The 12,809-nt window shown below is 37.3% G+C and overlaps 1 protein-coding gene across 1 annotated transcript; it reads left to right on the top strand.

Moving 5' to 3' along the window:
- Positions 1–4,600: 4,600 nt before the first annotated feature.
- LOC138885099 (uncharacterized) lies at positions 4,601–5,387 on the top strand. The gene is made up of 2 exons (XM_070165998.1): positions 4,601–4,712; positions 4,813–5,387. Exons 1-2 carry the CDS (start codon positions 4,601–4,603, stop codon positions 5,385–5,387), a joined length of 687 nt encoding a protein of 228 aa, XP_070022099.1.
- Positions 5,388–12,809: the final 7,422 nt, after the last annotated feature.

Below are 12,809 nucleotides of genomic sequence, written 5' to 3'. Positions count from 1 at the left end.
CTAAGCTGGCCCTGTTGGAATGGTCTAGGCCGGAGCCTTCTCATCAAACTCTACCTGAGGCTCCTCCACTGGTGCTACTGCTCGGGATCTGGGCTGAACCCTGTCCTTGCCTCGACCTCTAGCACGGCCCCATCCTCTGCCCCTCGTAGGATCTGCCATTGGGGGCTCAGGCTGCTGATCAGCTCATGAAGCGGTATGCGTTCTCTCCATCTGTGAAGGAACAGAGTAGAGAGTTCAATTAACATTGAGAGACCAAATCGCACGACAGAGAAGAATAGAAATGAAATTGTTCCTAACTTTGTAGCCTCTAGGGAATAAGCACAGACGTCTCCGTACCGATCCCTCAGACTCTACTAAGCTTGTTCGTGAATTGTGAGACCTAGGCAACGTAGTTCTCTAATACCAATTTGTCATAACCCAAATTTCCGACCGTCGGGACCGTGATGGCGCCTAACATCGCACTCGCTAGGTAACCCAATGTTAGAGTTCTATTCACCTTTTCCCTTTAATTTTTTATAATTAAAATTTAACAAAACTAAATCAATGGAAATAAAAGCATAGGTACATAATTAACTGATTATCCTTATACTATTAACAAAACCGAAACAGTTACCACCCAGAAACTGGTGTCACAGCCCACGAACATTCTATGAATATCTACAAGTATTGGTCTGAAAGAAAAGTACATCTGTCTCGAAAGAAAATAAAACAGAAATGTAGAACATAGGTGGGGACGCCAGGGCCTGCGGACGCCTGCAGGACTACCTTGGCTCTCCTAGATGAATGCATGCAACTGACCTCTCGATCTGCCACAACGAGCTTCAAAATCTGCACAGAAAGTGCAGAGTGCAATATTAGTACAACCAACCCCATATACTGGTAAGTTCCGAGCCTAACCTCGACGAGATAGTGACGAGGCTACGGCGAGGAGTTTATAAAACCTGCATACAGTTTATAATAAAGGAAAAAGGAAGTACGGAACGAAATGGAATAGTAACTTGCAGTAAATAAATACGGAACCCAGTTATCCTGCTAGTATCAGCTCTAACCAATCCTTAAGAGAGTTCAATGTTACAGAATAAAATCACAGCAGAAAAAGAATACATAAACAACAAAATGATGCAGCGCGCATCCCGATCCCACCATATAATCAGTAACAGTGTGAACATTCACCCTTATTACTCATGTTACAACGTGCAACCTGATCCCACCAGTCCACCCTTATTGATCCTCAATATATCACCCTTATTCCTCCTGTTGCGGCGTTCAACCCGATCCTACATGTCCAGACTTATTGCTCCTGTTGCGGCGCGCAACCCGATCCCACCAGACAATCATGTTTCACCCTTGTTCCTTCTCTTGTGGCGTGCAACCCGATCTCACCATATCAGTACCAATCGCAAAATAATAACAAGTATTTCACAATTTGTCTCAAACCCTCCATAACATTTATGCCTCAAACCAAACCAAACGGAAATCTATACAATTATAAAACCTCATCACTTAATACTACACAGCGAGACCAACCAAAATGTATCATGAAACACTGATAAACCAACTTAAACCAATAATGTGATACATGAACTACGGAACAATTATACCTTCAATAAATAAAACAACATCTAACAAGAAGCAATTAAACATGGAAGCACTAATAAGCGTGTAGCAATTAAGACAGGAAAATAATATATTAGGGACGGGGAAAGGAGCAGGCTAAACAGATAATTTGGTGGTGCATAGGTACTTATCACCTCACCTATACGCCAAACACATGGGTTTTCACATAGCAAATAAGTTGGGGATCCCTAATCCCTCAAGTCAAAGTTAGACCAAACACTTACCTCAAGCCAACGGCCAACTCAAAGCTCAATTACCACTTTTCCTCTAGATTCCACCCCCAATATGCTCATATATAGTCATAATTAACTTAATAACATCAATTACCGCTAAAGAAATCAATTCTAATGCATAATTATAAGTTGTCCAATATTTTCCCAGAAAGTCAAAAACCGACCCCGTGACCGCTTGGCCAAAACCCAAAATTCGGACCAAAACCCGATTACCCATTCACCCCCGAGCCCCGATATAAAATTATTTTTGGAATTCAACCTCAAATTGAGGTCTAAATACCCAAATTTTGAATTTCCTAAGTTTTGCCCAAAAATCCCCAATTCCACTATGAAACCCTTAGATTCTAGGATGAAATCTTATGAAAAGAAGTAAAAGATTGAAAGAAATGAGTTAAGAATCATTTACCTATAATTTCGGGAAGAAAAAGCCTTTGGAAAATCGCCTCTTGTGTTCTAGATTTTGAAAAATGGGAGAATGAATGAAAAATCTCGTCTAAGTCTAAACATATCAGCTGCAGATGTCGCATTTGCGACCTGAGCTTCGCAAATGCGAAGGTCCCATTGCAAATGCGAGAACCCTCACACCTCTGTTGCCTTCAAAATTGCGAAGGAATGTTCGCAATTGCGAACATGAACCTCCACAAATGTGACAAAATGATCGCATTTGCGATAACCGCCCTTTCCCAACTTGCTTCGCAAATGAGAAGAAATCTTTGCAATTGCGAGAATTGCTGGCCCAGCCTTTCTTGGCAAATGTGATGAAGGCCTCGCAAATGCGGAACCTGTGGTGTTCGCAATTGCAATGCTTGATCTCGCAAATGCGAGATCAGAGGCCTGCAATAGGTTCAGTCATACCAGCAAAAATTTTTAAGTTTTAAAATACCCTGTAGCCTATCCAAAACTCACTCGAGCCCTCGAGGCTCCAAACCAAACATGCACACAAGTTTTAAAACATCCTCGTGCAATCAAATCGTCAAAATAATATCCAAAACTACGGATTTAATACCAAAACACATGAAATTCTTAAGAACACTTGAAATTCCTCTTTTCTCCATCAGATGCCCGAATCATGTCAAATAAATTCCATTTTTCACCAAATTTTACATACATGACTTAAATATTATATTAAACATGTACCGGGCTCCGAAACTAAAATACAAACCTGATACTAGTGAGATCAAACATTAATCAATTTCTTTAATTCTTTAGATTTTTAGTCTTACAATTTTCATCAAAAATTCATTTCTCGGGATTGGGACCTCGGAATTTGATTCCGGGCATACGACCAGGTCCAATATTTTACTACGGACTTACTGGGATCATCAAATCACGGGTCCGGGTCCATTTATCTAAAACGTTGACCGAAGTCAACAAAAATTGTTATTACATAAATTTTCCAAATAAAGACTTTCCGGAATCACGCTCGGACTGCGCACGCAAATCGAGGAGAGATAAAATGAGGTTTTTAAGGACTCGGAATACGAATTTGAGTTCTAAAACAGAAGATGACCCTTTGGGTCATCACAATTAGCTTCTTATTTTTTACTTTGTTTGGTGATACAGGTGTAACGTATATATTTTCTTCTTTTTTTAATCAACGAGCCTGTTTTTATTCAATACGGAGTATAAAAAGGGAGTACAAAATGCAGAAGAGTTGGCATCCTAAACTCTCTATTCCTACAGAGGTGGAACATGCTCCAACCAATACATATGTAGGTCATCAAGTGTTTTCACAAAAGGGAGATAGGGAGTGAGAGATCTTCCCTATGCTACAAAAAAGAAAATCAAAGTACATCAAAATTATAGTCTAAGCAGTTGTCGATCCATGTTAACCTTCCCTTGGGAGATGTTGAAATATTGTATACAGGTGATGGCGCTACAATATAAACCACAATTAGATAAATTCTCTACCCCTTTGTTACCTTCTCAGTGTAATTCACCTTTGTCTCATCAAATAGCTCTATCTTGATTCTTATGTCGTTCACTTCATTTTGTAATCTCCAGGGTATACTAGATGTATTTGTTAACCACTGGACTAGCATCAGGGAGCCACTTTCTATATATCAATATCATGAATGATCAATGCACCATTCAATTCCAGCTTTCTGCAGTATTGTTAGTCACTGTGCCTAGGGGCGTTGCATAAGCGGAATGAACAATATGTGATTGAAAGGTTAGGTGAAGCAATATATTTTGCTGGTACAGGGGAGGATATGCCACTTTTGCTAAAGTTTTTAGCTCAGATAAAATACTAGAGGCGTTCCACTGTTGTAAGTGTAGATTTGGATTTTTCCAGTGTACGTATCTTGGTTCTTGTTGACGATGGTATTCAATTGAAAGAGATCTCTGGCGGCTAGGTTTATGCAATGTATCACATGATATCAAAGTTGCCTCCTTAAACACATTAACAGGGACACGTGGCTTCATCATAGCCCTTGCTCTTTACTTGTTTGTTTTAATTTTAGCCATAGGATCTTCTTCTAGAACTTTCTTGTACATAAACTATAGTTAGTTTATTTAGAGCACGTGTTTTCCCAGCTAGTGGAGGAACACATGTATATATATATTACAACACTGTACAGAATAACCGTCTGAAATATCAAATACAAAGTAATTTTACTTTCAATTGCATTTCTTCTTCTCCAAGTTTTACATGGTATCAGAGCATATCAATTTCACTAGATTCAATTGCGATTTAGTATACAAAATTTCTGGAATATCAGTAATCGTTTCATCTTCTCTCGTTGAATATGGTTTTGGCTGAAGATTCTGGTTCCAGTGTTTCCGCTGATTCTCCTGCTCCAATAATGGCGAAAATTGATCATCTTCATCCCTATTATCTTCATGCATCCGATTCGCCAGGTATGGCCTTTTTTTTTTGCTTTCGATGGGACTGGTTATGGATCATGGAGGAAATCTATTCTAGTCTCCTTATCTGCTAAAAACAAACTTGGATTCATAGATGGGAAGTTAGTTAAACCAAAGGAAAATTCTGAATTTTTTAATCTGTGGACAAGGTGTAATGATATGGTTTTTGCTTGGCTATTAAATTCTCTTACCAAGGAAATTAGATCTAGTGTAATTCACTCTAAGTCTGCACATGATCTGTGGGAACAGCTTGAGAAGAGATATGGACAGTCTAATCTAGCGCAATTATTTGATCTACAAAAACAAATAATGGAAACTATACAAGGTTCAAACAATATTGCAACATATTTCAATAATATGAAAGCCATATGGGATGAGATTGATCTACTTGATTCTAGAGTTGTATGCAGTTGTGTTGATTATAAGTGTGGGGCTGTAGAGAAAAACAGTGCACTTGAAGAAAGGCAGAAATTAGTGCAATTCTTAATGGGTCTTAATGAGACATATACTACATGTAGAGGCAATATAATGATGATGAATCCCTCACCTGATATTGATCGAGCTTATTTTCTGTTACTACAAGAGGAAAGACAAAGAAGTATACAACCTATGGGGATTTTACCTACAGACTCTACCTTTTTCTCTGTTGCTAGACAGTCATCCATTTAGGGCAAGGCAATCAGAGATTCAATATGAAACAAGGATCATTTTACAGTACTTCAAAGCCCAATTCCTATCAGGACAATCGGAGAAATAATTCAAGCTGCAAATATTGCAAAAGGACAGGACATACTATACAAAAATGCTTCAAGCTTCATGGATATCCCACAAATTTTCAACATGGAGGATTTAAGAACAACAAACCAAGGAAGAATGTACAACCAACTTTTTATAATTCAGCACATAGCAATGCCATCAAGACTTAGCCAGACTCTACACAGCCTACAAATACTGATGTGTCTATTGGATTAAATCAGAGCAAATTTCTCAATTGATGGAGATACTACACCAAGTCAAAATTGGCCAACAAACTACTTCTAATTCTGAAGCAAATGTGACAGTTAACTGTGCTGGTATTGCTTCCTTTACTATCCTAACTACTCCTAAAAATTCTATTTGTCATTTTTGGATATTTGATTCTGGTGCCTCAGAACACATAACTTTTGATGAATCTATTCTTTTCAACATCAAACCATTATCACAACCTGTTTTTGACAACCTACCTAATTCTTTTAGGATTAAAGTCACACATGCTGGACAATCTTATATCCATCCTGATCTCACTCTTAACATAGTGCTTTTAGTTCCTAGTTTCAAATTTAACCTTTTATCAGTTCACAAACTATGCTCACAATTTAACAGTCTGCTTACCTTCTCTGCTACATCTTGTTTCTTACAGGGCCCCTCCTTGAGGAGGCCTCTAGATCCTGGTAAAGTGAAGGATGGACTCTATCTGCTGCAGACCTTTCATCCCATGTCTGGAACTCACCTGCAGACAAACCAAACAATTTCATCTCCTGTTAATAATTGTCATCAGTCTGTTTGCACCCTGTTTTCTAATTCTGAATTTTCTTGTGGAACTTTATGGCATGTAAGACTTGGGCATATGCCCATTTCAAGTATGAAACACATCTCTTCTCTACCACAGAATGCTTTTGTTTCTGATCCTCACCCTTGCTCTATTTGTCCTCTAGCAAGACAACATAAGCTACCATTTCCTAAAAGCACCTCTTCCACATCACACATATTTGAACTTATACATATTGACACTTGGGGACCCTATAAAACAACTACTTATGATGGTTTTAAATATTTTCTAACCATAGTGGATGATTTTAGTAGGGGAACTTGGACCTACCTTTTGAGCAACAAAGGCAATGCTTTCACTATTATCAAATCCTTTATTGCCATGGTTGAAAGATAATTTGACACCAACATTAAAGTCATTCGATCTGATAATGCCTTAGAACTAGGGAGTGGTTCTACTGCTGCTGCTTATTTTCAGTCTAAAGGGATCATTCACCAAACTAGTTGTGTATCCACCCCTCAACAAAATGGTATAGTTGAGAGGAAACACAAACACTTACTTGAAACCTGTAGAGCCTTGCTATTTCAATACAAAGTTCCTACCATTTATTGGGGTGAATGCCTCTTAACTGCCACCTTTCTTATTAACAGATATCATACCAAATTGCTTCACCACAAGACACCTTATGAAATTGTTTTTGGCAAATCTCCTGACTATAATATACTTAAGTGTTTTGGTTGCCTTTGTTTTGCCTCTACTTTGTCTCATCAAAGAGGGAAACTTGATCCTAGGGCTATTGCCTGTGTATTTCTTGGTTACCCTTTTGGGAAGAAAGGCTATAAGCTCCTAAACTTGCAAACTAACCATGTTTTTATTTCTAGAAATGTTGTGTTTCATGAATCCATTTTTCCTTTTTCTGTTTTGCATTCTGCTTCTTACCCCCTCTTTCATGTTTCCCCTACTGTGTCTTCTTCCAACTATCCTCTCTCTATCCTTTCTTCTCATCCTAACTCTCCTCTTCCTAATGATTCCCATCTGAGTCCATCCTTCTCCTCTCCTCCTTCTTTTTTTTCTCTTCTTCCTTCCTCTTCTCCTACATCTCCTATACAATTCCCCTCTAGTTCTGCCTCTTCATCTACCTCCACTGATACCTTTATTCCTATGTCCCCTACCCATTCTGCACCTTCTCCTGTTCTTCTTGAGGCTCGCTTGCGCAGGTCATTAAGAGAACACAAAACACCTGCCTACCTTTCAGATTTTATATGCAATGTTGTCCATCTTACTGATGTTTCTACCCCTTGCTTTCTTTATCCTATTTCACCTAATGTTCTATCCTTTTCCACCCTATCTCCTCTCAGTCGTCAGCTTGTTAATTCTATCTCCCACATTCATGAACCCACTTCCTTTTCTCAAGCTGTTACTCATCTTAGATGGCAGGAAGCCATGGCTAAGGAATTGGATGCTTTATTGGCCAATGAGACTTGGACAATAGTTCCTCTACCACCTGAGAAAAAGGCTCTACCCTGCAAATGGGTTTACAAAGTGAAACTTAAATCTGATGGCAGTGTTGAAAGGCTTAAGGCACGTTTGGTTATTAGAGGTAACACTCAACGTGAGGGTATTGACTTCACTGAAACGTTCTCTCTGGTTGTTAAAATGACTACTATTCTTTGCATTCTCGCTATTGCTGTTAAAAAGGTTGGGGTCTTTATCAACTCGATGTTAATAATGCTTTTCTATACGGGGATCTACACGAAGAAGTCTATATGAAATTTCCTGCTGGTTTTCCTTCCCCCTCTCCCACTTATGTTTGTCGCCTTAAGAAGTCTCTCTATGGGCTTCGTTAGGCCTCGCGCCAGTGGTATGCTAAGCTCACTGCTGCCCTCAATTTTAAAGGGTTCTCCCACTCGCTCAATGACTACTCTCTCTTCTACAAGAAGTCTGGTTCATCTGTCTCACTAGTGGTTGTGTACGTTGATGATATACTACTTACTGGCAACAATGAGCAAGAATTGACTGAATTGAAACATTTCCTTGATGCTGAATTTAGAATTAAGGATTTAGGGCATTTATCTTTCTTTTTGGGCATGGAGATTTTGCAGGAGCCTTCTGGTTTGCTTGTTAGCCAATGCAAATTTACTCTTGAACTGCTCACTGAATTTTCTTGTTTGGATCTTTCTCTAGTCACATCCCCTTTGGATCCCTCTATCAAGCTCTTTGCTGGAGTTGGTCCTCTTATCCCTGATCATTCCCTTTATCGTCGTCTTCTTGGTAAGCTCAACTTCCTCACTCATACTAGGCCAGATCTTTCTTTTGTTGTTCAACACCTATCTCAGTTTATGCAAGATCCTTGTTCTCCTCACCTGGCTGTTGCCATGCATTGTCTTCGCTACCTCTTAAAAGATCCTGGTCTTGGTCTTTTCATGTCTTCTTCCCCTTCTTTTGATCTTCTCGCTTTTTGCGATTCCGACTGGGGTTCTTGCCCTGATTCTCGCCGTTCTGTTAGTGGTTTCTTCATCAGTTTGGGTGGTTGTCCCATTTCTTGGAAATCCAAGAAACAACCTTTTGTTTCTTTGTCTTCCGTCGAGGCAGGGTATCGCTCCATGTGTCGTGTAGTGGCAGAATTAACCTGGCTTTACCGCCTTCTTACGGATCTCTCTGTGCCTCCCTCTTTACCGATTCCCCTTCATTCTGATAGCCAAGTTGCGATCCATATCGCTAAAAACCCCGTTTTTCACGAGAGGACGAAATACGTCGAACTTGATTGCCATTTTGTCCACCAACAGTTTCAATCTGGTCTCATCTCCCTTTCCTTTCTTCCTACTCGCTCTCAACTGGCCGATATCTTCACCAAACCTCTTTCTGGGCCTTCTCATCGTGAGCTCCTGAGCAAGTTGGGGGTTCATTCTTCCCTCTCCAACTTGAGGGGGGGTGTTGACGATGGTATTCAATTGAAAGAGATCTCTGACGGCTAGGTTTATGCAATGTATCACATGATATCAAAGTTGCCTCCTTAAACACATTAACAGGGACACGTGGCTTCATCATAGCCCTTGCTCTTTACTTGTTTGTTTTAATTTTAGCCATAGGATCTTCTTCTAGAACTTTCTTGTACATAAACTATAGTTAGTTTATTTAGAGCACGTGTTTTGCCAGCTAGTGGAGGAACACATGTATATATATATTACAACACTATTCATAATAACCGTCTGAGATATCAAATGCAAAGTAATTTTACTTTCAGTTGCATTTCTTCTTCTCCAAGTTTTACATCAAATGCAAAGTAATTTTACTTTCAGTTGCATTTCTTCTTCTCCAAGTTTTACAGTTCTTGAACGTAAAACATACCATCTCCCCTTCTCTGATTGTCTTGGTACACATATGACTACATAACTGCAATGTAGTTTTGTCCACTTTTGTGCTTATTGTACATAAGAATATCCCATTATGTACATATTGTACATAGAAGTCTTTTGGCTATGGTTATCTGTTTTAATTTCAATGGCAAAACGCTGCCAGAAGTAAAGGACAGGCTCCCTTTATTTCTCCTTCGTTTTGTTTTTAAAAAGAAGAATAAACTAATAGAAGTTACTACCTAAACAAAGGTTAGGGGTATCAGTAGGCCAAAAGTATCAAACCAAATCTTAGTTGAAAATCGACAGAGCAGAGAGGTCCCAACTTCATTCAAAAACTTGAAGTCATGCTCATTGAAGGATTAAAATTATTGTACTATCACCTCACCTTATGGGTTAAATGACCACGATAGCAAGAACTGCAATATAAAAAAACATCGCTGTCAAAACTAAGAGTAGATAAACTCAATCGCGTCCGAGCTGTAATAGCGTACAACTGAAATCAGAGAGGCGCCCACCTGTTATAATAATCATGTCGGGCTCGTGCTTTAGCACGGGCCTTTGATCATCTAGTATTCTAATATATTTTGATAAAAAAGAAAGAAGAAAAGAACTCGTGCGTATGACATTCTTTCTACTTATATAGAAACCAGAGCTTGGGGTCGTCCAGCTCTGTTGTGCATTTTATTGGCTCTCACAATAATTTATTTTAACTACGTACTTAATTAACTCTCACATGTGACTGACGTGTTGTTCCTGCTGGTTTTAGAGAAAAACTGCCACGTCTGCATACCTGATGACACTGTATATGCCCCTTGTGTAGGCCATGCTGGTTGTAGCTGCATAAGTGTGTATGGAAGTGCACAATTTGATCTAATTTCTTTGGGTCCCATATATTTAGGAGTAGCATATGTTATTTCTAAGACTTATGTGCGGTTACTTTTTTGTGCAAGCGACACATTGAAAATGTATCTCATCTGAGAAATTCACCTGCTAGGTGACTTACGGAATTACGAAAAGAAATTTAAAAAAAATGCATTAACAAAGCTATAACAGCATAAGTACTTACATTACTAATTAGTATTTTAGGACTTTTCAAGAATTAAGATGAAGACGAAGAGGAGGTGATCCAACATGTTACAAAAAAAATCTGTGTTTTTGTGCAATATGCTATTAGTATTCTCTCGATCCCAAACGTTCGACCAGGTATTTTCCCGAAAAGGCAAAGATTTATTTGTTTGATGTTCTGACAAAATTTTACAAATAAAAACGAATTTCAAGATTGATTTCTTGAAGGAAAAAAAAAAAGGAATAAGAGAAAACAAAGACAGTAGCTACATTGTTTTATTGAGACATGGTTAGTCTTTAAAAATGATAGGATACTTCAGATTCGGTGTAATATGAATTAAAACATGTGTTAAGTTATAAATTTCTTTAACAACTTGCAAATACGATTCACAAAGGCAATAGCTTGTACAAGCTATTAGGCAGGTCCCTAACCAATTGAGTGAGTTACGAAAACTTTATTGCCCTTTTGTTTCAATCAATGAATCTCTTGTTTTATGAATTTGCTATAAAAAAATCTTGATATAGCTACACATGGTAATTTTTTTTGAAAGTATAGCTACAAATGATAAATATAGTGTATATGTTTGCTATATCGCGTAATTCTCCCTTTCTAAAAAGAACTGAATTAATTATGATTAGTCAATAAAACGTGAAACTTCTAATGGAATCGATTTTTTAAAGAAGTTTTAACAATAAGACTAACACTTCAGTAAATAAATTTGTTCGTCAGCCTCAAACCATTGAGAAATTTACCAATTAACACTCAAAAAGATTAGCGCAACATCATAACTCCAAAAGCCAATCTTTTTAGCAGTATTATTAAGGGGTTGATCGTTTAGAAGGATTAGTAGAAATTTTTTCCAGAATAAAGTTCCTTTAAAATAGCACAAAGTTTGATCAAAAAGATTAAACAATAATTTCACATGATTGATGCACTTTTTATTTGACTATATAAAAAAATTCATCGCATAAAATACTGTATAGTTTAGTTAGGTTGCCGTTTTAATAAATGTACGTCTTAGGTTTTGCAAAAAGTTATGTACTACTTCCGTTATAATTTATGTAACAATGTTTGACTCGCCATAGAGTTTACGAGAAAAATAAAAATTTTCGACAATTGTGATATAAAATGAGCCATAAATATTTGTGTTCACTATAAATTATCTCATTATGTGTACTACGGCCATTTTAAGGCAAAATTATTATCAAATATATATAAAATAATATTCTTTTTTGAATTGACTAAAAAGAAAAAAGTATCACATAAAATATGATAAAAGAATACCATTTTAAATGGGATAAAAAATTAAATAAGAACACTCATCTTAACACCGTAGGGTTAAGAAAAGGACAAACGAATTATTACAAAACCTATTTTTTCAGAATACAAGTTGGAGTCGGAAATCTTAAAAAGGAAAGGAAGATCAATATATTTTTAAAAAGGCACAACTAATATTTATATAAATAAAATTAAGTGAATAATCAAATTAACATGTTAATAGCGCTAGAAAGCAAATAGAAGAATATAGGTTATTCGATAACGTAGAATTGAAAAGTTTTTAATCAGGTAAAGTTACATGTAATATATGAAGAATACGAACATTATTTTTTTAAATAAGACCAAAAAAAGATTTACGCTTACTATGAGGATAAAAAATGAGTTGGATAACTTATCGTGAAAGCGTCAGAAGAGTTACTCTATGATAACATATTCGTTACAGATAATTATACTTTATACTTCATAGTTTTTAAATTTTTTAGTTTTGGTTTTATATTGCCATTAGACAAGAGGGGTTGCTCTGATGGTAAGCAACCTCCACTTCCAACCAAGAGGTTGTGAGTTTGAGTCACCCCAAGAGCAAGGAGGAGAGTTCTTGGAGGGAAGGATGCCGAGGGTCTATTTGAAAACAGCCTCTCTACCTCAGGGTAGGGATAAGGTCTGCATACACACTACCCTCCCCAGACCCCACTAGTGGAATTATATTGGATTGTTGTTGTTGTTGATTTTATATTGCCGGAATCAGTGTTGCAACAACAAATAAATTTAAAATACAAAAGTCATTCATTAATTTAAATGTTATAATTATATACAATATAATATTTAAATTTTATATTATTTTAAGAAAAAGTAAAGTTGATAAT

This window comes from Nicotiana sylvestris, chromosome 2 (assembly GCF_000393655.2).
Source record: "Nicotiana sylvestris chromosome 2, ASM39365v2, whole genome shotgun sequence".
Taxonomy (NCBI): domain Eukaryota; kingdom Viridiplantae; phylum Streptophyta; class Magnoliopsida; order Solanales; family Solanaceae; genus Nicotiana; species Nicotiana sylvestris.
The sequence above is the reverse complement of the archived record's forward strand: the minus strand, read 5'-3'. Positions and strand labels throughout refer to the sequence as shown.